The sequence below is a fragment of the Loxodonta africana genome, chromosome 4 (assembly GCF_030014295.1).
Source record: "Loxodonta africana isolate mLoxAfr1 chromosome 4, mLoxAfr1.hap2, whole genome shotgun sequence".
Classification (NCBI taxonomy): domain Eukaryota; kingdom Metazoa; phylum Chordata; class Mammalia; order Proboscidea; family Elephantidae; genus Loxodonta; species Loxodonta africana.
In genome coordinates this window covers 108,913,925-108,935,236 of record NC_087345.1, presented here as the reverse complement: position 1 = coordinate 108,935,236, position 21,312 = coordinate 108,913,925, and the positions used below count along the sequence as shown (strand labels likewise).

The 21,312-nt window shown below is 38.2% G+C and overlaps 1 protein-coding gene across 1 annotated transcript in view; it reads right to left on the bottom strand.

The window, feature by feature from the left end:
* Positions 1-13,834: 13,834 nt before the first annotated feature.
* OVCH1 (ovochymase 1) overlaps positions 13,835-21,312 on the bottom strand; it is a 63,501-nt gene continuing 56,023 nt past the window's right edge. Inside the window, 4 exon segments of the mRNA XM_064285169.1 lie at positions 13,835-14,073; positions 16,671-16,766; positions 17,086-17,242; positions 20,391-20,545. Coding sequence (XP_064141239.1) covers positions 13,835-14,073; positions 16,671-16,766; positions 17,086-17,242; positions 20,391-20,545 — 647 coding nt within the window.

Below are 21,312 nucleotides of genomic sequence, written 5' to 3'. Positions count from 1 at the left end.
AAAAGAGTTAAAGCAGCATTATTAAGTATTTCACTGAGAGAATTTTACTTAGAAAAGTAGAGATGGCAAGTTAAAAACAATGGAGACAGAAGAAGGGTCCATTAGGAGAGCATTCTTAAACAATTCAAAATGTCCCCTACGGGATGATGCAGTTCACCAGCCTAGGTTCAAATCAATGCCTCTTTCAGAGGGCCCATTCATTCCTCTATCTTAGGAAAAACGAACTGATATCAAAAAGAACTTTTCACTTCAAGTTGGTTGTTAGAATTCTGTCCAGAATTACACTCTAATTAAGAGAATCTCCCACTAACAAATTCATTCGCTTTTATTATCTTAAGCACAATTGGTAAGATTCTGGTTTAATAGGAGGTAGGGTAAATTGGAAAATTATAAAAGTTGTTCTATTTCATCCAGAGACGTTAACGCATGTTCAGCTAAAATATTTTCTTCTGCAGCCTTTACTGGGGAAGGGATGGTTACTTAGTAAAAGAGGCATGGTAACAAGGGATGTCGAAACACAGTAAGCTCTACATTTTTTTTTAGCTTGAAGGTCTCCACTGAAACTTGTAAATAGCAACTAATTGACTTTTGTGCTTAGCGTAATTTCTTAAACGAAAGTAATATGCACACACACTTATTAACTTTGTTACCTCAGATGATCTTCCTGGAACAACCAAAGTAGTTGCTTTAAGGAACGACTTGAAGTCAGGCTGTGTTTAGTATTAGGGCAGGGTGACTACCCTTAAACCAGTGTCCCCCAGGTTCTACCTTCAAGGGTTACATGGTATCTGCTTTAACATTTTCACACAATTACTTACCACTGATAGGCAACTGTGCCCCAATATTGCTTTCTTGTGATTGCTTCTGAGTCATCTCTTCTAAAAAAAAGTTTAAAACCTCTCTATCCCACAGACACATTAGTCTTAAAATGCTGGGTCAGGTAAGCACCACTGGATGTCAAAACAAATTTTTTTTGGAGCCACATAAATGAGATGCAATGTGAGATATACTCAATAATTACAATACTTCTCCTGTGCAATCACATAGGTAAAAGAGGGCAAAGAGGGGACGTTAAAATTTCAAGTTAATATTAACAAAGACATGATTATAAAGAACATACGATCAAGACACGTAGGATGGAACTCATGATTCGATTACAACAATGGAAGGGTATAGACCTTGAAAGAGCAAAAGGAAAAGATTGAATTAATACTTGATGTGAAGATGATATACAATTACATGGCAATCTGTGATCCTAAGGATGAAAAAAAAGCATTTTGGTGAAGATAAAAGGAGAGAGGAACCGAAGTAATAGGAGAGGCTGTCCAAATGCAGAATAAAGATGAAGCTCTCGTAATTCAATCCGTAATTTGTTTTGTTATGATCCACACAGTAAACAAAATTGTGGATAACACTGCAAAGAATGGGAATTCCAGAACACTTAATTGTGCTCATGAGGAACCTGTACATAGATCAAGAGGCAGTTGTTTGGACAGAACAAGGGGATACTGAGTGATTTAAAGTCAGGAAAGATGTGCATCAGGGTTGTATCCTTTCACCATACCTATTCCATCTGTGTGCTGAGCACATAATCTGCGAAGCTAAACTATATGAAGAAGAATGGGGCATCAGGATTGGAGGAAGACTCATTAACAACTTGGGGTATGCAGATGACACAGCCTGGCTTGCTGAAAGTGAAGAGGACTTGAGGCACTTACTGATGAAGATCAAAGACCACAGCCTTCAGTATGGATTACACCTCAACATAAGGAAAACAAAAATCCTCACAACTGTACCAATGAGCCACATCCTCATAAATGGGGAAAAGATTGAAGTTGTCAAGAATTTCATTTTACTTGGATCCACAATCAACACCCATGAAAGCAGCAGCCAGGAAATCAAGAGACGCATTGCATTGGGCAAATCTGCTGCAAAGGACCTCTTTAAAGTGTTGATAACCAAAGGTGTCACCTTTAGAAGACTAAGGTGCACCTGACCCAAGCCATGGTATTTTCAATTGCAACATATGTGTGTGAAAGCTGGACAGTGAATAAGGATGACCGAAGAAGAATTGACACCTTTGAATTGCGGTGTTGGCAAAGAATATTGAATATACCATGGACTGCCAAAAGAATGAACAAATAGGTCTTGGAAGAAGTACAACAAGAATGCTCCTTAGAAGCAAAGATGGCGAGACTGCATCTTCCATAGTTTGGGCATGTTGTCAGGAGGGATCATTCCCTGGAGAAGGACATCATGCTTGGTAAAGTAGAGCGTCAGCAGAAAAGAGGAAGACCCTCAAGGAGATGGATTGATACAGTGGCTGCAACAATGGGCTCAAGCGTAACGATGATTGTGAGGATGGCACAGGACAAGGAAGTGTTTTGTTCTGTGGTACATAGGGTCACTATAAGTCGGAGTGGTACCTAACAATAACAACAACTCCTAATTCGGAAACACAAAAGCTGGCACAAAGATGATCCTGTTAGTGGTGGGAGACTTAATTATCTGTGCATTTGCTGTAATTTAAATTCTCCTAAATAAAACAATGATAGCATTATTTTTAAGACAAATCAATAACGTATCTCAGAAATATCAGAAAGAAAGCTGGGGAATAGTTAATATCCACATCAATTCTTACTCTCAAAGAAACACTATTTTGTGAGCTGGAAGTGATGGGGAGCTTTTGGGCTATAACCATGTCAAGCAAGGGGGTTCAGGGTAGAGTCAGCAAATACTCTGAAAATTTTAAGATAATGGAAATTGGAAAGCGTTACTCTGTTTCTCAGAAAGGAGATGGGGGTGGTATGGGACAGAGAAGCTAGAGAGGTGTGGGAAATTTCCAAACCCATACAGCAGTGATGTAACAGTTTAATGCTTAATGCACACAGATTCTATAGCCAAACTGCCAGTTTGGATCCCATCTCTGCCATTTATTAACTATGTATCCTTGAGAAAATTACTAACCTCTCTCTGTGCCTCAATTTTCTCATCTGTAAAATGGAGATGAAAATAATACTTACATGGGATTAATTGAACTCGAATTCATGAAGTGTTGTATTTGTTAAATAAAAATAAACCTCAGCAAAATTTTAGAGCAAATTACTAAATGGATGGTTTTTGAACACTTATAGAAGGAATGAGTGGTCATGAGAAGTCAGCATGGGATCCTAATATATGTCACATTAAATTAACCTAATTTTGTCTTTTGAAAGAGCTAATTAGATGGTTTCTAGGGATTTTTTTTTAGGGACTAAGGTGCACCTGATCTAAGCCATGGTATTTTCAATTGCCTCATATGCATGCAAAAGCTGGACAATAAATAAGACCAAAGAAGAATTGATGGCCTTTGAATTATGTGTTGGTAAAGAATATTGAATATACCATGGACTGCCAGAAGAACAAACAAATCTGTCTTGGAAGAAGTACAGCCAGAGTGCTTCTTGGAAGTGAGGATGGTGAGACTTTGTCTCACATACTTTAGACATTTTATCAGGTGGGACTAGTCCCTGGAGGACATCACACTTGGTAAGGTAGAGGGTCAGTAAAAAAGAGGAAGACCCTTGACAAGATGGATTGACACAGTGGCTGCAAAAATGGGATCAAGAGTAACAATGATTCTGAGGATGGTGCAGGACGGGGCAAGTGTTTTGTTCTGTTGTACATAAGGTCGCTATGAGTTGGAACTGACTAACAACATGAGGAATGGGATAAGCTTAACGAATTTTTATTTCAGTGAAGCATTAACAAAGTATCTTATGTTGTTCCTGTGAACAGATAAAAAATGTGAAGTAGATAATTATACGACTAGGTAGTTTCAGAGCTGATTAAGTAACCAGAAATGTTACTTAGATCAGCAATGTTAACCTGGAGAGAAGGTCTTAACGGTATATAAATGATTATATCCTTGGTTCTGCCAAGTACAGCATTTCTATTAAAGAGTTAGAAATATAGATAACACATTTATAAAATCTGTAGTTTTAAAGTGGCTGGATAAGAATGGGCTAGTTTAAACACAGAATTTCAGAGATTATTTAGTTGAAATCATCATCCTACACGAAATAACCCTGGATATATGGCTACTAGTCTAGAAGATTTGACATGGAACTTACTATCATTTTCTCCTGAACAGTTCTAATTGTTAGACTGTTCTTCCTCACTTGATTCAAAAAGCATCTATTTAATGGTATAGGGGTCATGGATCTAGATGTTTGAATTAGAGTGTTTGAGTTTGAATCCCACCTTCTCTACTTATTACCTATGTCACCTGGGGCAAGTTACTCAATTTTTCTGTGCCTCAGTTTCCTTATATTTAAAATGAGGATAATATAACTTACCGATTGTTAAGAACATTTTAAAAGTTAAGTTTTTAGGACTACGTATGAATAATGATAAATAATCAATAACTATTAGATATTATTAGGCAGAACAAGTCTAAATTGTTCATACATAGCCTGAGAGTCCCACAAATACTTGAAAAGAAGAATTATGATCCTTTTGCCCTCTCTTTTCTCCAAGAGAAAGATGCCCAAGGTTTCAGTATTCCAGTCCCTATTGCCTATGGATGTATTCCATTTTTGTCAGTGTTGCTTAAAAAATTGTTACTTGACCTAAATGATACTCAAAATGTTTAACAACCAGTATGGTAGCAGCAACAATCAATCCTATTGGATGTTGCCAGTGAAGAACTTGTGAGACTGAGCTAGTTCATGCGAGCTAAATGCCAACACTAAGTTTGACCATTCAATAGAACTATGATTCCCTTTGTCTTTTAAGTCTTCATTGATACTGCTTCAAAATCATTTGCCATCTCTGAAATTGACTTTGACATCATGATTTCTAAATCACCAACTCCTGTATCTCCAACTCTTTTAGTATTTTCCAGCTATGATTGTTGTTTGATTATGCTATGACTGTTTAGCCACTGATCCCCTAAACTTTCCCAAATCCACATGCCCCTAAAGAAAATAAAACTTTTTGCACTAAAGATAAGCAGAGAAATGGGGGCAATAGGTAAGTGTTTTGTTTTAAAAGATGGGTATTACTCCAATGAGTTTGAAACTGATGAGAATAGAACAAGAGATTGACGTGGGAGAAAGGATAACTGAATGACATTCTTGAGGAGCCATTATTTCCAAATTTATATCTCTGGTCAAACTTCTCTAGCTCAATAGTTCTATCTCTACCTGGTCATTGACAACTCCACCTGGATTTTCATAGCACTAACAATTTAATATGGCTGAATTAGATCTTTCCCCACAAATGTTTTTCAAATATTTATCATCTTTATAAATGTTACCTCCAAACTCTCACACCATAAACTCAAGAATCATTGATTTGCGTATTTAATTCCATTTTCAACTTATCAAGAAATACTGTCAGTTCCGTCTCCAGATACCTCCACTTCACTTGTGCTCCACTGCTGCCATCCTCCTGTAAGGCAAGTTCATTCACTGTATAAAACAGTACTGAGAACTTTCTGCAATAATAGATCATTCTATGTCTGTGCTGTCCAATAAGCTAGTCACTCATCATACATAGTTATTGAGCATTTTAAATGTGGCTAGTGCTACATTTTAATTAAAATTTAAATAGTAACACATACTGAACAGCACAGGTCTAGACTACCTTAACAGCCTCATAACTACACATAACTCACCCTGTCATCCTATAATCCACACTCCACACAGCCAGAGCAGCCCTCAATTTACTGCATCAAAAATCTTTCATTACTTTCCATTGGATTGGCATAAAATCCAAACTCATTATCATAGCTCGAGGTGCATAATCGGACAAAGCCTCCTTCTTCCACGATTTTATCTCATTTCAGTCTGTCCTCACTTAAACCCCAGGCATTCTGACCTCTGACGTTCCCAAAGTTCTCAAGCTCTGCCCACCGTTAGAGCCATTTATTCCCACTTATTTTTTCATCAAATATTTGTGGATTGTCAGGCAGAACTCTAGACACAGGGGATACAGCACTGAAGATACAGCAAAGAAGAAAAGAGACTAAGTCCTGCTCTCAGGGAATTTGCCTTCTGGTGGAGGGAGGTGGATTATAAATAAGCAAATATATACTCCACCAGGTCATAATAAATGCCAAAGTAGAAGGGAATGTTTAGACCATGCGATCAGGGAAGGCCTCAGATAAGGCAACTGTAAAAATGGCATAGGAGCAGTATATGACCTAACTTTACAAGGGGGAAGAAGAATCAAGATCAGCAGCCCAAGGCTGATTCCTATGAGGTGGAGATCAGACATGCCTCCTCTCTCTGCCATCTTTACCAATTCTGACACCAACTGTCCCTCCAACGGCACTCTCTACTTCCAACGGCACTCTCTACTGGGCTCAACAATTCATTGCAACAGCCACAGAGAAAAAAAAAAAAAAAACAGACAATACAATTAATGGGGTTTATTCTGGGTTTTTGGGTATTAGAGAAATAACAAGTTACAATTCAGGTTCAGGAATGCTCAGGATATAGTTCTTTCATCAGGACAGCCTCTCCCCAGCCATGCTCGCAGGAATGCCTCTGTGGCCCTTAGCCTCTGCCCTGCTCAGGCAAGTGTTACAAAGCTCTTTTAGTTCTGCTGGTTAAGTACCCACAGGCACACTACCCCGCCAGCAAGGCTTCTGCCCGAACTCAGCTTTCTCAGTCTGTGGGCTAGGAAGCCCACCACGCCACCTCCTGCTATGGTTTCTCTGCCACTGCTTCTGGAGCTCTCTCTCTCCATCTCCTGGTTCCAGGAGCTTCTCAGTGCAGTGATCCCAGGTCCAAAGAATGCTCTCTCTGCTCCTGGTTGTTCTTTCTTGGTGGTGGTAGGATCCTCTCTCTACTCTGGAATTGGCTCTTTTAAGGCAAAACTGACCAATTCCCTTGGTGAGCCACAATTGTCTTATTTGCACAGTTCCAACCAATCACTTGGGTGGAAGTTACAGGACCATGGCTAGAAAGGCCACACAAAAGCAATCCATTGCACAGGAGTAACATCTAAACAGACACCTGAATGAACTGAGGAAGTGAACCTTGAGGCTGCCTGGGGAAGAGTGTCCTAGGCACAGGCAGGAATATGCTTGGTCAGTCTAAGGAACAGTAAGGAGTCAGTGTATCTGGTGTGGAGTGAATGAGAGGGAGAATGGTAGGGGATCAGACAGGTAGTAGACACCTTTGCACTTGGTATTCTCCCCTTCTCTGGTTGTTTCTTTTCATTCTTGGGATCTCAAATGCCCCCCTTCAAAGAGGCTTTCCTTGACCATCTTAACTAAAGCAACTGCTACCCACTGTTACCCTTATCTCTGCAATTCATTTCCTTCAGCTTACTTTTGACAGTCAGCAATTATTTGATTACTAGCTCTTGTTAGTTTTTTTTTTTTTTCTTATTGTTTGTTTTCCCAATAGAAAGTGGCAATGATCATTCTGGTTTGTGTACCATTGTGTCTTTCATGTGCCTGGTAAATTAGGAAGTGCTCAGTAAATAATGAATTTAACCTGTGCATTCAATATGGCATTGACTAGTTACTGTGATGTCTTACCTCCATAGGGTAAATGGAAGAATGGTCACAAATCTTAATTTTGCTACTTCCATTAAGATATTATAAAGGGATTAAAATGGAAACTATTTGGAGGCGATGTACTGATCCATTTATATTCACATAAAACCAAAATCTGTTGCTGTGGAGTTGATCCCTACTCATAGCGACCCTTTAGGACAGGGAAGAACCATCTCATAGGGTTTCAAAGGAGCGGCTTGTGGATTCAAACTACTGACCTTTCTGATCAGCACCCAAGCTCCTAACCACTGTGCTACCAGGACTCCTACATTCACATAATTAAAGACTAGTTCCATCTAAGTGAAAATATTTTTAGTAAGAAAGAGTAAGATAATATGGACAATGTGGCTCCTTATTTGGGATAGCCCTTCTAACTCGTTAGGAGAGTAGAGATGGAGCTCTAAGTTCAATAGTACAAAAATCCTTATAGAAAATTGCATACTTTATGGAAATAAAGTTGTATGAGCTCAACAATAAATGCAAGCTCCCTGATTTTTACAAAGAATTACACAAACTCATTACAGAAATACAAGTTTTCTTATTTGCAATCATTTGCCACCTCTGGAATTTTGACTAACCAGAACTTTTAAAGAGGAATAACATTTTTAGGTTGGAGAATATTAAAGAGTAAGAAAGACAAAAGCAGCACCTGACAAACTGATCTGATGCTCACAGCTTGACCGTATTGTTCTCCTGTTAGACATAAGCAATCAATCTCACACACATCAACATTGACAAGTCACTTTGAGTCCATGATAAGGTTAGACAAAAACAAGGTCATGGGCAACCAACAAAACACCACTCATCTCCCTCTCTGCTAAAATGAGTGACTACTACATTTTTTTTTTTAAAGCAATTACCACATATCCTTCCTTTAGTGGGGCCTCCCTCCCTATGATTGAGATTCACAGTCATAAAATTGTCCCTCTTTCTTGACAGCATCCAAACCAAAGTAAAGTCTATTTCCTTAGACCCTCTTCACCCAAACCAAAACTCAAACACTATAATAGGTTCTTTATAACATCTTCTCTTACTAAGAAGCCCATAATTCCCATGGTGTGTGTTTTCTCTCTCTGCAACAAGTAATAAATACAACTTGTCTTATGACAGGTGTATTCCTAGGGGTGCTGGGTTAAAGGGCATTGACAAGAGTTAGGGTTTCAGGGTCTGATATTACAGAGACTTCATATTAATTTTAGGGAAAATTAATAGCATGAAATTTTGTATCCAACCCTCCCCCACTCTCTAATTACTTTAGAATTCCTGGTAGGAAGCAAACCCACTGATAAGTAAAAGTTAGGGAACTTTGGATCTTCAAAGCAAAATGCTAAATTTATTGGTGTTATAAATCCTGGAATATCATAGAACAGGATCAAGGTCCCTGGAAAAGGGCAGCATCAAAAACTGTTCTCTTGTTTGCGATAGGTGGATTACAATGTTAGCCGTAGTGGCAGAACTGGGTGGAGACAGAAGAAGATGATGCAATACCGGATTACAAGATCTTGGAAAAGATTTCCTTTATGAGTCAGTCTCAGAACAGGCCATTACTTGTCACCCAACCATGGCAAACAACACATGGCCAATTAATTAATTTCTAAAGATTATTCAAACTAACCGGCCTTTTCCCCTTTTTAATTTACCCTGGTCTAAAATGGGCCATCTTGACTGGGATACTGGTAAAACTGACTAAACAAGAATTTTTAAAAGTCACCTAAAAAAAGTTTAGAAAATAAAACTTCTTAAAACTTTTTCCCTCTGGAGAAAAACAAATTTACAGTGACCTCAATGGTAAAAAAAGTGATAAAAATCACTACGTGGAAATTAAGAAAGGCTGGGATTAGAAGTAAATCTTATAAGTGTGATCTCGCTCTTACCCTATTTGCTCAACAACGCTTTGGGATTCTGATGACGGGTCTGACTAGAAATCACTGACAATAAAGGGCATTGTTCCCAAGGCAAATACGGGTCATGTCTTCCACGCACATGCATTATACAAATCCTGGTGCCACTTAAAGTAGGCCGTTTAAGAAAGATCAATTTACCAAGTAATCCAGATTGCTGATCTGGTCCTTCATAAATATTACAGTAATCCCATTCACAGTTCCAGGATTCTTCTGTTATGAAGTCTTTAACCACTGCCTTCACTTTTTTTTTTTTCACTTTACTTCCTGACATTGAATAAAAAGTCCAAGTGCAGTTCAGCAGGTTGGGATAATCGGGTTTTGTGATCTCAGCAGAACCAACTGGAATCAAATTGCCTTGTGGCAAAAAGGAAAAAAATGAACACAACAATCAAGATGCCAAGTTACTTCTCAAATCTGGTTTTAGTATATACAACAAAGTAATTAAAACATAAGGTGTAGCATACTTTCATTCATTTCTACCACTGATTCCTTTGTTCTCTTATACCTAGTTCCTTATGTATATTGACACAGCGTTGGATTGACTTTTGTTTTAAAAAATCGTCCCCACCAAAAAAAGGTACACTGAAGTTCTTCAACTTCAGTTCACAAATTGTGACCCCACTAATTCACCCAACGCCTGCATCTCAACGTCATTTTGTTGCTCATATTTAATACATGGTCTCATTTAAGGTTCACAGACATTAGAAATAGGGAATATCGCCTTCAGTTTAGAGATGAGTGAACTGACTGACATTCAACAGATGTGTCCCAAGACCTTTAGGTCTTTTAGGCTCTTCTTTAAATTTGCCATAATAGTATCTCGTTCCCCCCACAAATGCAGTACAAGATAACCTCAATATTATGTCATGTGATTAGAGAACATTGTAAGCAGGTTGAGAAGAAGATCTGGGTGCTTGGTTAAACTAGCTCACTGGGTAAATCATATGCTTCTAAAGTTTAGCCTCATATACTTACAATTCACACTACTGATAACTAAAAAGCAAGGAAATTTGGATCACTCTCAGATAGTTAAAGCCAGGATTTTAAAGTACACAGGATCAAGGTCCTACTTTATCAGGAAAACAATTGAGAAATTGTGTGACATTTTGGACCCACTCCAGATGACTTAGGTACTATCCAACCTAAAATTGAGGCCATCCAAAAATTGATTTACCTTATTAACAATATTCATTTATCTCATTAGTTACCTGTATGCAAGGATCCAGCAAAGAAAATATGTAATATTCCAAAAGACATAAAATATATGTAAAGAATAACAAAGAACAGATTTATAATAGTGAGAAGGATTCCAACAAGCAAACCAAACACATTTCTTACCCATTCATTGGATAAGGAGCTACCTTTTTACTTTCTACTCCCTAATCTAGCATTAGGTCCCCACTTCCACCCAAAGTTTGATAACTAAGACAACTAATGCAAGTCCCTATTTCACTATAAAGTGACTAGAATTAGGCCACAAAGAAAAAAAAGTTTTTGACAGAAGTCAGAGTATGCTACTTAGTAGACAATGTTTAGCAGCGTAACGAAAGCCAAGTCAAATTCTGTATCACAGGTTCCTTACCTCCTTTTTGGTTTTACCTTTATTGTTAGCTTTAATTTTTCCTCTCTTCGAATCTAGAATAAAATAATATTCTAGGTCAATATACCTAATTAAATATTTTAAAAATATATTTCTTTATTCTCCTAATTAAAAAGCAACACAGGCTCATTGTAAAAAATTTTGGAAAATACAGAGCCCAAAGAAAATAAAAAAATCTCCATTAAGTAGCCAGTATTCCTATTTTAATGCAAGCCCTACCAAGCCTTTTCCTATGCTATAGACAACATTTTAAAAAAGTATTTATATCATTATAACTTTTTCCCACTTAATGTATTTGAAAAATCTTCTATATTAAATATTCCATATTCCACATAAATTTTAATAGTTCTATATCTTTTACATAGATACATCATCATTTCTAATACCATATTTTAATATATAATCTCAGAAATTATTAATGATGGATCAGGTCTTTAATAAATCTCACACACAGGATATAAATGTACTAGACTGCCTTTCTGAAAAGTAATTTAGCACTTATGCATTCATGCCCTCCCCCCCCCAAAAAAACCTATTCTGAGTACCCAGCCATTGTCCTAATTTGGAAGGCTACAGACGAGAACAAAACAAAAAGGTCCCTGCTCTTATAAAGTTTTCATTTTATTCAGGTAAGTAATGAAGGCAGAAGATGATTTCAGACAGTGACAAAGACCGCAGGTGAAAAAATCAGTGTGATAGAAAACGACTATGGGAAGGCATGGATCTCAGGCCTTCAGACTGAGAAGGCCTCTTGAGGAGGTGATGTTTCATTCTTTCATATATTTATTAAATGCCTTTTATATGCCAGGCACTGTTATAGGCACTGAGGAGTCCCAAAGTGATCGACCAGACAGAAATACAGGGCCTGGTGAAGTTGACATTCAATATGGGAGATACAGACAATTCACAAACGTGATTTAAAAAATCATATATGCTAAGAAAGGGGACTGAGAAGTGTGGATACAGGAGCTGATGAAATTTATGTTAGCCAAGGGAGGCATCATCAAGAAGATAACTTTTGAGTAAAGATTAGGGAAGCAAGCGACGAAGATGACAAGGAGCTCTTTGAAGAGCTGGGAGAAGTAGATGGAAAAACGTCCTATATGGTGAGCTGGAGGAGAGGAAGGCAAGAGGTTGTGGGCTGTGTTAGGGAATTTGGGTTATATTCCAGCTGCAATGAGAAGCCCTTAAGGGGTTTTTATCAAGGAGGGTGGGGAGGAGACAATCTGATAGTAGTGGAGTGGAAGGGGGGGTGTGCGAAATGGCTAGGCCAGTTAATAGGGTTTTTCTTTTTTCCCCCATAATCTACATATGGAATTATTTATAAAGAAAGGTTCTTTAAACAAGTGTTTGTGCCTTCTAATGCAATGACAGCCTTTTAGAACTTATCCTAAGAAAACAATCTCAATCTGCAATTTTTCTTTGAATTATTTTGCCTTTGAATTATGGTATTAGCAAAGAATATTGAATATACCATGACTGCCAGAAGAATGAACAAATCCGCCTTGGAAAAAGTTCAGCCAGAATGCTCCTTAGAAGCAAGGATGGTGAGACTCTGTCTCACATATTTTAGACATGTTATCGGGTGGGACCAGTCCCTGGAGACGGACATAATTAATGCTTGGTAAAGTAGAAGGCTTTTTTTAAAGTAGAAGGTCGCTGAAAAAGAGGAAGACCCTTAATGAGATGGATTGACACAGTGGCTGCAACAATGGGCACAAGCTTAGCAATGATCATGAGGATGGCGCAGGATTGGGCATTGTTTCGTTCTGTTGTACACAGGGTCGCTATGAGTCGGAATTGACTTGACAGCACCTAACAACTTCTTTCTCCCAAAACAAGCACGTGCATGAGTGTGCACCACACACACTCATAATAATGTACGTGAACTCATTTTCTTTACAGGTTTCCCCACCAACCAAATTATTTCCATCATCTTCCCACTTCCTACCTTACTGAGAGCCAAAAAACTTCCACTACACCTTCCACTAACAGAAAGTGGTAAGTTTGTTTTAAGAAAAACACGTTTGCCTATGCAGTAGTCCCCCTTTACCGTGGTGGTTTCTCTTTCTGCAGTTTCAGTTACCTGTGGTCAACCATAGCCTATGGTGCTTGTGTTCACGTAACCCTTATTTTACTTAATAATGGCCCTAAAGAGCAAGAATAGTGAGGCTGTCAATTTAGATATGTCAAAGAGAAGTTGTAAAGTGCTTCTATTTTCTTACTCTGCCTGATTTACAAATTGAACTTTATCATAGGTATGTACGTAAAAGAAAAAAAAACATAGCATATGTAGGGTTCGTCAGTACTATCCATAGTTTCAAGCATCCACTGTGGGTCTTGAAATGTATTCCCCACAGAAAAGGGGGAATTACTATGCATGCAATGAAAGGATGGCTACCATGTTATTAGCAAATCTTTTAATTTGTAGCATATTAAAAGTGTTTAATGTGTTTGCTTTGTTTTTAATTCAAAACCCCCTCTATTTTTAACTTCTCTTCTACCACATATACTGTTCTTGCATTCTGGTATGGCTCTGGTATGTTTGAAGAAGTTGGCTCTGTGCCTTTTCTTACCCCAATACACACACACACCCACTCACACCTTCAACTTTTAGAATGTCTGTAAGTTAAAATTTTGAAAACACTCACAGTGCCTAGATAAAAAGCCATGTCTATTACATGAGTCAACATTCTGGGGGCTTGATTATCAAGTCAAAACTCTCTCTTGATCATAAGCTGCCTACACAGCTGGGACTCACAGCACAAAATGTAAATGCTAGTAAGGATTACCTGACATTCTTCTCTCACTTTGGTTTTCTTCATAAATAGTTAGAACTGAGTCTCAACATATACAATACTCAGAGAGTGACAGATACCCAACTACAAATTTTGCCATACTGCTTGGTGAAACTGTGAGCACCCAAGAACATTCCAGTTTTCCTCTACAATACAGTGGTTATCTTGGAGTTGACAAAAAGCCTCTGGGCTCTTCCTGCTCTACTTCAGAGTAATAGGCTGCAATTCAGAACATACACACACCAGGGACCAGCATGAACAAGGCAAAGAAAGACAAGTTTCTATCACAACAGGGAGCTTGAAAAACTCAGGCTGGCTAGAAAATAATTAAAACTTTATTATTATCAGTTAGAGGTTCTTGAGTGAAAAAGAACATCCCACTCAATGTGAACTATTTTCTTGAAATGAGATTGTAGAGGTAGAATTTAAATCACATTTAAAATTAATTTTAACTGAATCTTTAAAATTTCTTAGTAAACACAAATGGATTGCATTCTCTACTCCCAATACATTTTCAATGTAGTCTTTCTTTGAGAAGCAATCATAGCCCTGCTCCTAAAAGTTTCACTAAATTTGCCAAGCATTCTTGCTGGGACAAATTATTACATTCATGAAGCTTGCGACTGAAGCTACTAAAAGGCGCATTTGCTGAATACACTTGGATGTCTCCCACTTCTTTGACTTGCTCTTAAATCTAAGGGCACCTTTGGACCTGCTGAAATACCTGCAGAGTTCAAATGCCAGTAACTCTTTGGCCTACTGAATCTTCTATCAGCTTCTCCTTCTTCTAATCTCATTCAGTCTTCATCCTTGACCCTTCTTCCTCTATGTTTAGTCCCTTGACAAAAACTTTCTGAGCCATTACAAAATGAAAGACTCTGTGACATATTCTGAATAAGACATGGGCTCTCTCCTAGAGCAATTAATAATCTAACAGAAGAGACATATTGTATATCTAAGTATACTTTTACAAACAGTAGAATGAAAAGTGACATAATGGAAATAAAATGCTGTGAAAACTCAGGATTCTCCGTTGCCCAGTCCTCTTATATCTGCAAATTCTCCTTTTCACTTATATGGCTATTGTGATCTGTCCAAACATTTACCAGGTCTCTTTTGCTTTAATAATAACCTAGCTGATTGTCCAGTCTTTAATCTTCCCCTGCCTTCCAATCTGGAAATGGTATGTCAAATGAGAGAGCTGAACTCTTACCCTGGTCAAAGTGATTTAAATAGCACAGACTGCAAGGCCTTTCAAAGTCTGGTCTCAATCTGTCTTTCCAGTCTTTTCTATGACTTCCTCTCCATATGAATCCTCTTTGACAACTCTGGCTAGAAAGTCAGTTTGGAGCCAAATCACACAGAGCCATGAATTCCGAACTAGTCACTGCTTTTTAATAAATGCAGTAACAATCTCGAAAAAGCATTGCTAAGATTCATTCATTCCCTAGTGTACAAAGCAAGAGCTGGGAGTGGGTAGGTGTGAAGTATGGCACAGCCCTAACAATTTATCTAATAAAATAACCATAGAACTAAAGAAAAAAAAAAAAAACTTTCATATATAAAACCTTTTAAGTTCTTTAGCATACAAATGAGAAATGCCTCTCTTCTTTTAAAAAAAAAAATTCATTTTCTAATGGCCTGAATGGCAGTGGCATCACTACAGTTGGTGTCACTCAGTACATTAACTCCAGTACATTAACTCTTGGTGTACCATCCTCCTCCCCGTGCCAGCTCAGAGTAAAATTGCTTCAAGGCAGTGACCTTTCAGAAGCAGATCACCAGGCCTATCTTCCATGGCACCTCTTGGTGTTTTAGAACTGCCAAGCACTTAACCGTTTGCACCACCCAGAGACTACATGTACACAACAGTAATTTTGAAGTGTGCCCTTGCCAAAATAATAACTTGATTCCTTTTTTTTATGGAGGAAAAATAAATTCTCTCACGAGATTGAATTAGCAAAAATGGCGATAGCCAACTGGCCTTCAAGATCCCACCCTCATCTTTGTCTTTTTTTTTGTACCCCCCAAAACTCTTCCTAGATGTTCTCTGGGGCTCTGTGAATGTGGGGGTGGGTGGGCTGAGGTGGATGAAAAGGGAAAGACCCTCACCACTTGGAAATCAAGACCGAAGATATCATTGAACTTCATCTCTTTACAAATCTATTACAGCCTTCCAATTCTCTAGTTGCTGTTTGCTTCTAACAATCAAAATTCCACTGGCTAACAAAACTTAAAAAAATCAAAACTAAACCCACTGCCATCGAGTTTTTAACTCATAGTGACCCTATAGGACAGAGCAGAACTGCCCCATAGGGTTTCCAAGGAGTGCCTGGTAGATTCGAACTGCTTACTTCTTGGTTAGAGCCTAGTTGTTAACTACTGCTCCACCAGGGCTCCTACTGGCAAACAGATACTGGCAATTGTGGGAGAATTAAGAATGACACAAACTCTGGTGCTGGTTTGGTCACTTCATACCCAGAGTCTTTGCATAGCTGTCTGACCATGATGGTAAGATACCTGAAATTCTGAGAATTTTTGCTCAGGTATGGAAAAATACACCTCAGAGGTCACAGTAATTCTACGTACTTCTCTAAAATTCAAGCACTTGTTCACAACAGCTATACCTATGAGGGAAAAAAGATTCCCCCCAACAACCACTGTAATGATCCCTTTCTTTTTCAGCTTAAACTATCAACCAGAATGAAAATCCAGAGTTTATGGTGTTTCAAATAAAATTAATAAACCAACACATACAATGCCTTTTTGTTAATTCTTACTGGGTCTATTAATGGAATAATGTGAATATTAATTACCTGACCCAGATGAGTTGTCTGTTGAAGGTACAGGTGGTGGCAATTGTTGTTTTGTTAAGGTTTTGCTTTTATTATTTATCTGAAGTGAAATGGGGCCTGATTCTCGGGAGAACATGCTAAAAATAAAGATGAAAGTCTGAGGACAAAGTGTAGTCTGTACCAAAGCAGCCACTGTCAAAAGAAAATACAAATCCAGGATAAAAGCAACTTCAGAAAAGTCATCTTTACCCTAACTCTGCTCAAGAGAGAAGTTAATCTTACAACACACTGCATTTTAATGTGTTTGGCAACAAAAACAAAGGAACTACCACTTTATTGTTTTCTCTTTCATAATGCCGGCTTCTACCACACTCACCTCTCCCAAACCCACTGTAAAGAAAGAGACATTGTACTCATAATATCTGAAAATATTTACCTTTGTTTCTGGATTGGATCCAGTCCAAGAAGACCCTCACTCTGGCAAATACAGCTGGCTTCCTTCACTGAGCACAGCTGGTGCCCCAGCTGATGATGCCACAGAGGACAAAGGGACCTTTCTCATGCCTACATACTAATGGCCCACCAGAGTCTCCCTGAGTTATCAAGAAAATGTGTTCTGGAAACTGCTTTCCTCAGAAGTACCTGATTTCAATGCTGGAACAGGAATGACCAATAATATATTCATAACATGTTTAATTTTCTAAAGATTTGTATTTTTAATAATTTTATACCTTGGAACATATAATTGTATATTCACTTTTCTGCAAAAGGAAACAAAAAAAATTTGTGGACAATCGGATGGTAATTACAGTCAAAGGTCAAGTGGTAAGTTCAATAATAACAAGTTCAAATAGTAAGAAAACAGTTACTATGTCCTCCTAGCCCCATCGGAGGGAGGGGTATCTTCTTTGAGTTATATCATTACCAATTAATAAAACACAATATTTAGGATTTCAAGGTGTACCTTTCCAAAAGCAAAACTTAATTAGGAAACTGCACAGTGGCTCAACCTAATCCAATCCCCAAAATGCGCAAACTGTCCCTTTAAGGTACTCGGGTTAGGATCACTGGTGTGGCAACCCCTGTAAGTAGGGTTCTCTCTATGGATGGTCACTCTTGGCACAATCAATTCACATCAATCAAAAAGTAAAATTATGACATACATTGAAGAAGGTGTTGGGGGGGGTGAGGGAAAAAATTTAAAGATTGTCCAGTATCTATTAAAGTATGTTATTGCTAGCTGCCGTCAAGTTGATTCCGACTCATACAGACCCTGTGTGTCACAGTAGAACTGCTCCATAGGGTTTTCAAGACTGTGACTATTCAGAAGCAGATTACCGCGCCTGTCTTTGGAGGTGCCTTGAGTCGGGTGCAAAATGCCAACCTTTTGGCTCACTGTCAATCACTTAACCATTTACACCACCCAGGAACTCCCTATTAAAGTATATTAGTTCTAATTATAGTATTTAAAGTGACATAAATTCAGAGTGTTTAAGGGTGGAACTAAATTAACTTACTAGAATCTGAGATGCGGAAACATGGCTTAGAGAAATAAGTGATCTGTCCAACTTCACATACGTAGGTAAGGGTGGGAGAATTCCTTTCTACCAAGTTGGTACAAAATCATTAATGGAGCTACCTTAGATAGTTCTAGCATCTGATTTACAGAATTATAGAATTTAAGGCAAGAGACATGAAAATTTAACTTGTAATTATTTTTACTGTATTAGATATTGCTACTTTGTTCATGATTAGAGTGAACGTATATTCAAAAGACAAAAATACTCCTCAAGCATCATGAGAAGACTCTTAAGAGACGGAAGCTTCTCTTATCTTTCCTCCCACAAATATTTGCTTTTGTTTAAATTAACAGATGATAAGAAGAAAGGGAAATAGCCAAGAACTGTGATATTTTTCTTAAGCGTGTCAAAACATGTTCTTCGCACTACAGTCTATTAATAAGCACTAATATCTCATACATGTCTCTCCAGTTCAGTTGTGACAAGCAACAGTACCCAACACACATGCTTGTTTACATGTATTTCTCTTTGCAACATGTGTCCCTTGAGGGTGGGCACTATTATCTTATTTGCCTCTGTATCCCAGGAAGCCTAGTACAAGGCCTGGCACATAATGCTCAGTAAATGCTTGCTTACCATTCGATTAAGTGCTTTAAGCTACATGCATCAAAAGTAAGCCTGAAAACATAGGGTTTGCATTTTTTAAGGTAATCTTTCCAATTTTTAATCAGGCCTTTTTTTACTTGACACAAACATGTTTAGGAGCAAACATAAGAGGCTGAAATACAAGAAGCAAGGAATAAAAAAGTATGAATGAATCAGATAAATCAGCAGGTACAGAACATATATCATTCTTTGAAGATAAAGATGAATCATTTTGTAGATCAAAGAACTTGAAATTGAAAAAACAAGACAAAAACACCTGCAACCAACCCATTGAGCAAAAAGCAGTGGGGTTCTATATTGCATATCTGAAACTCCCATGTGGCAGAATTCCAACATTGTTACTTCCCTGGATGAGAATTTACATTATCAGGTCCATTACCTCTGAGCATACAGAAGGAGAGTAAAAATCAATTACTTGACAGAAATATTAGGGTCCATGTTTTCAAAGCAAGTTTCTAAAGTCCTCCTTTAAGTAATTGAATGTTTTTTGTAAAAGAAAGCTGAACACAGTTATTAGCTGGAATCTCAATTCCTATTTTCCTTTCCCTGTACTGGCATCAAATTTGGTCACGCTGTAGCCAATGTGACAATCATACATAGCAAAAATAAAAATAGGTACTGAATGAGGTCGTGATATATTTGGGTCACCTCTGACATGGACCTATCTAATTCCCTCCCTAGTTCTTTGCTCTCGATACAACCTTAAGCTCTTTCCTTAATGTTAGATGCTGTCAAATGTGACAGAGACAACAGGAGCCGTCTGTGACTTCCTTGATTCAAAGCAGAGAGAAAAATGTAGACTAAGGAAAGAATGAACACAATTCAAAGAACTTTCTATTTGATTTTTATACCAAATTAAAAATGGAATTGGTCCAGGAATTGGTACAAGTCTGTAGTAGCTCTGGTGGTGCAACAGTTAAGCGCTTGGCTGCTAACCGAAAGGTTGGCTATTTGAACCCACCCAGTAGCTCGACTGGAGAAAGACCTGGTGATCTGCTTCTGTAAAGACTACAGCCATGAAAACCCTATGGGGCAGTTCTGCTTTGTCACATGGGGTCGCCATGAGTCAGAATCAACTCAACATTTATGTACTCAGTGTAGGGTGCCCTTCCCATAGCTCTCTGATCTTTTAGTGGTACATGTCCTGGGTCTGTGCCTGAGGGCTCTTCCCTACCCTCCACTGCCACTCATGAGACAGTCTAGAAGTTTGGGAAATAATGAGGTACTTTCTCCAAAGTCTTAAAAGTATCTGAACACATCTCCCCTGCCCTCGGCCTGGTCAGTGGTGCTACCATCTCCTAGCTTCTCATTCTTCTATATGCTCTTCTGTCTGTACGGCTGCTTCCACCCACTCTCTGCCACCTCTGCACATTTGGGTTAACTCACTCACTCTTCCTGTCATACCACCAGCCTTCGTGTAAGGATATGATGTTACGCTGAGAGGTGCAGGGCAAGGGGGTTGTTTGGTTTCTATGGTGATTTCCTCTTGCCCTAGGGAAAAGCTCCAACACATGGCAACTTTCTGCCTTCCTGTGCAAAATCAGAATCCTCTCACCTGGCAGAAATCATTCCCTCCAGATGCTGCAAAGCCTGCACAGATTATCTTTTCTGGGGCACCTCCTGGGTGAGCAGGATAATAAGTTCTTTCGCAGACCTCTCTTTCTAACACAGGCACTTGCATCTGCTGTAAGCCACTTGCTGGGCCACCACCTAATTAGAAAACAGATTTGGAAAGACAGAGCTTGATGATGATATAAGCACCAAGTAACATTAAATAAATATATTTAAAGTTCACACTTGCTCTGCACCAAAATAACTGCAACCATTCAGTTTTGTCTGAGACAGTGTAGGATATTGAATCATAAAATCTAAGTATCTTGTGTGTAGCATGTCTTCATTTTCAGATGTGGTGTTCTCATGAAATGAAACCCAATGGCAGAAGGACAAGACTAGAAACCTCCCACCCCCTTTTTTTTAAACATATTTCCAATTTAGTGTTTCAAATATGAAGACAACAATAATATTATTATTTAAGAATTCACAAAGAGAAATTCAGCAAGAATTTACAAAGGTATAGAAATCAACATCCTTGGATGGTTAATAGGGACTGGAGGGAGAGGTGGGGGGAATCACTCTGTAGACAGTAGACACTTGTTATTTTTGATGATGGGAAAGGCAATACCGAATGTGGGTGAAGATTGCCCAACTTGACCAAGGTTAATTATGACACAAAGAAGCATACAAGAATGAAGTACATTGTTGGTAAATGCTAAAACATACACAATTTTGCAACAATAGCAGTAACAACCAAAAAACACATGAGTGGTTACATAGTTACATACGTATGCATATATGTGTACAGGAAGGTGTATGTATGTATATACGTGTGCATGTATAGGTATACTTGTAGGCATATGCGTATACATGTTTGTGTGTGCTGTGCACATATTTATATACATATATATATATATTAAAGC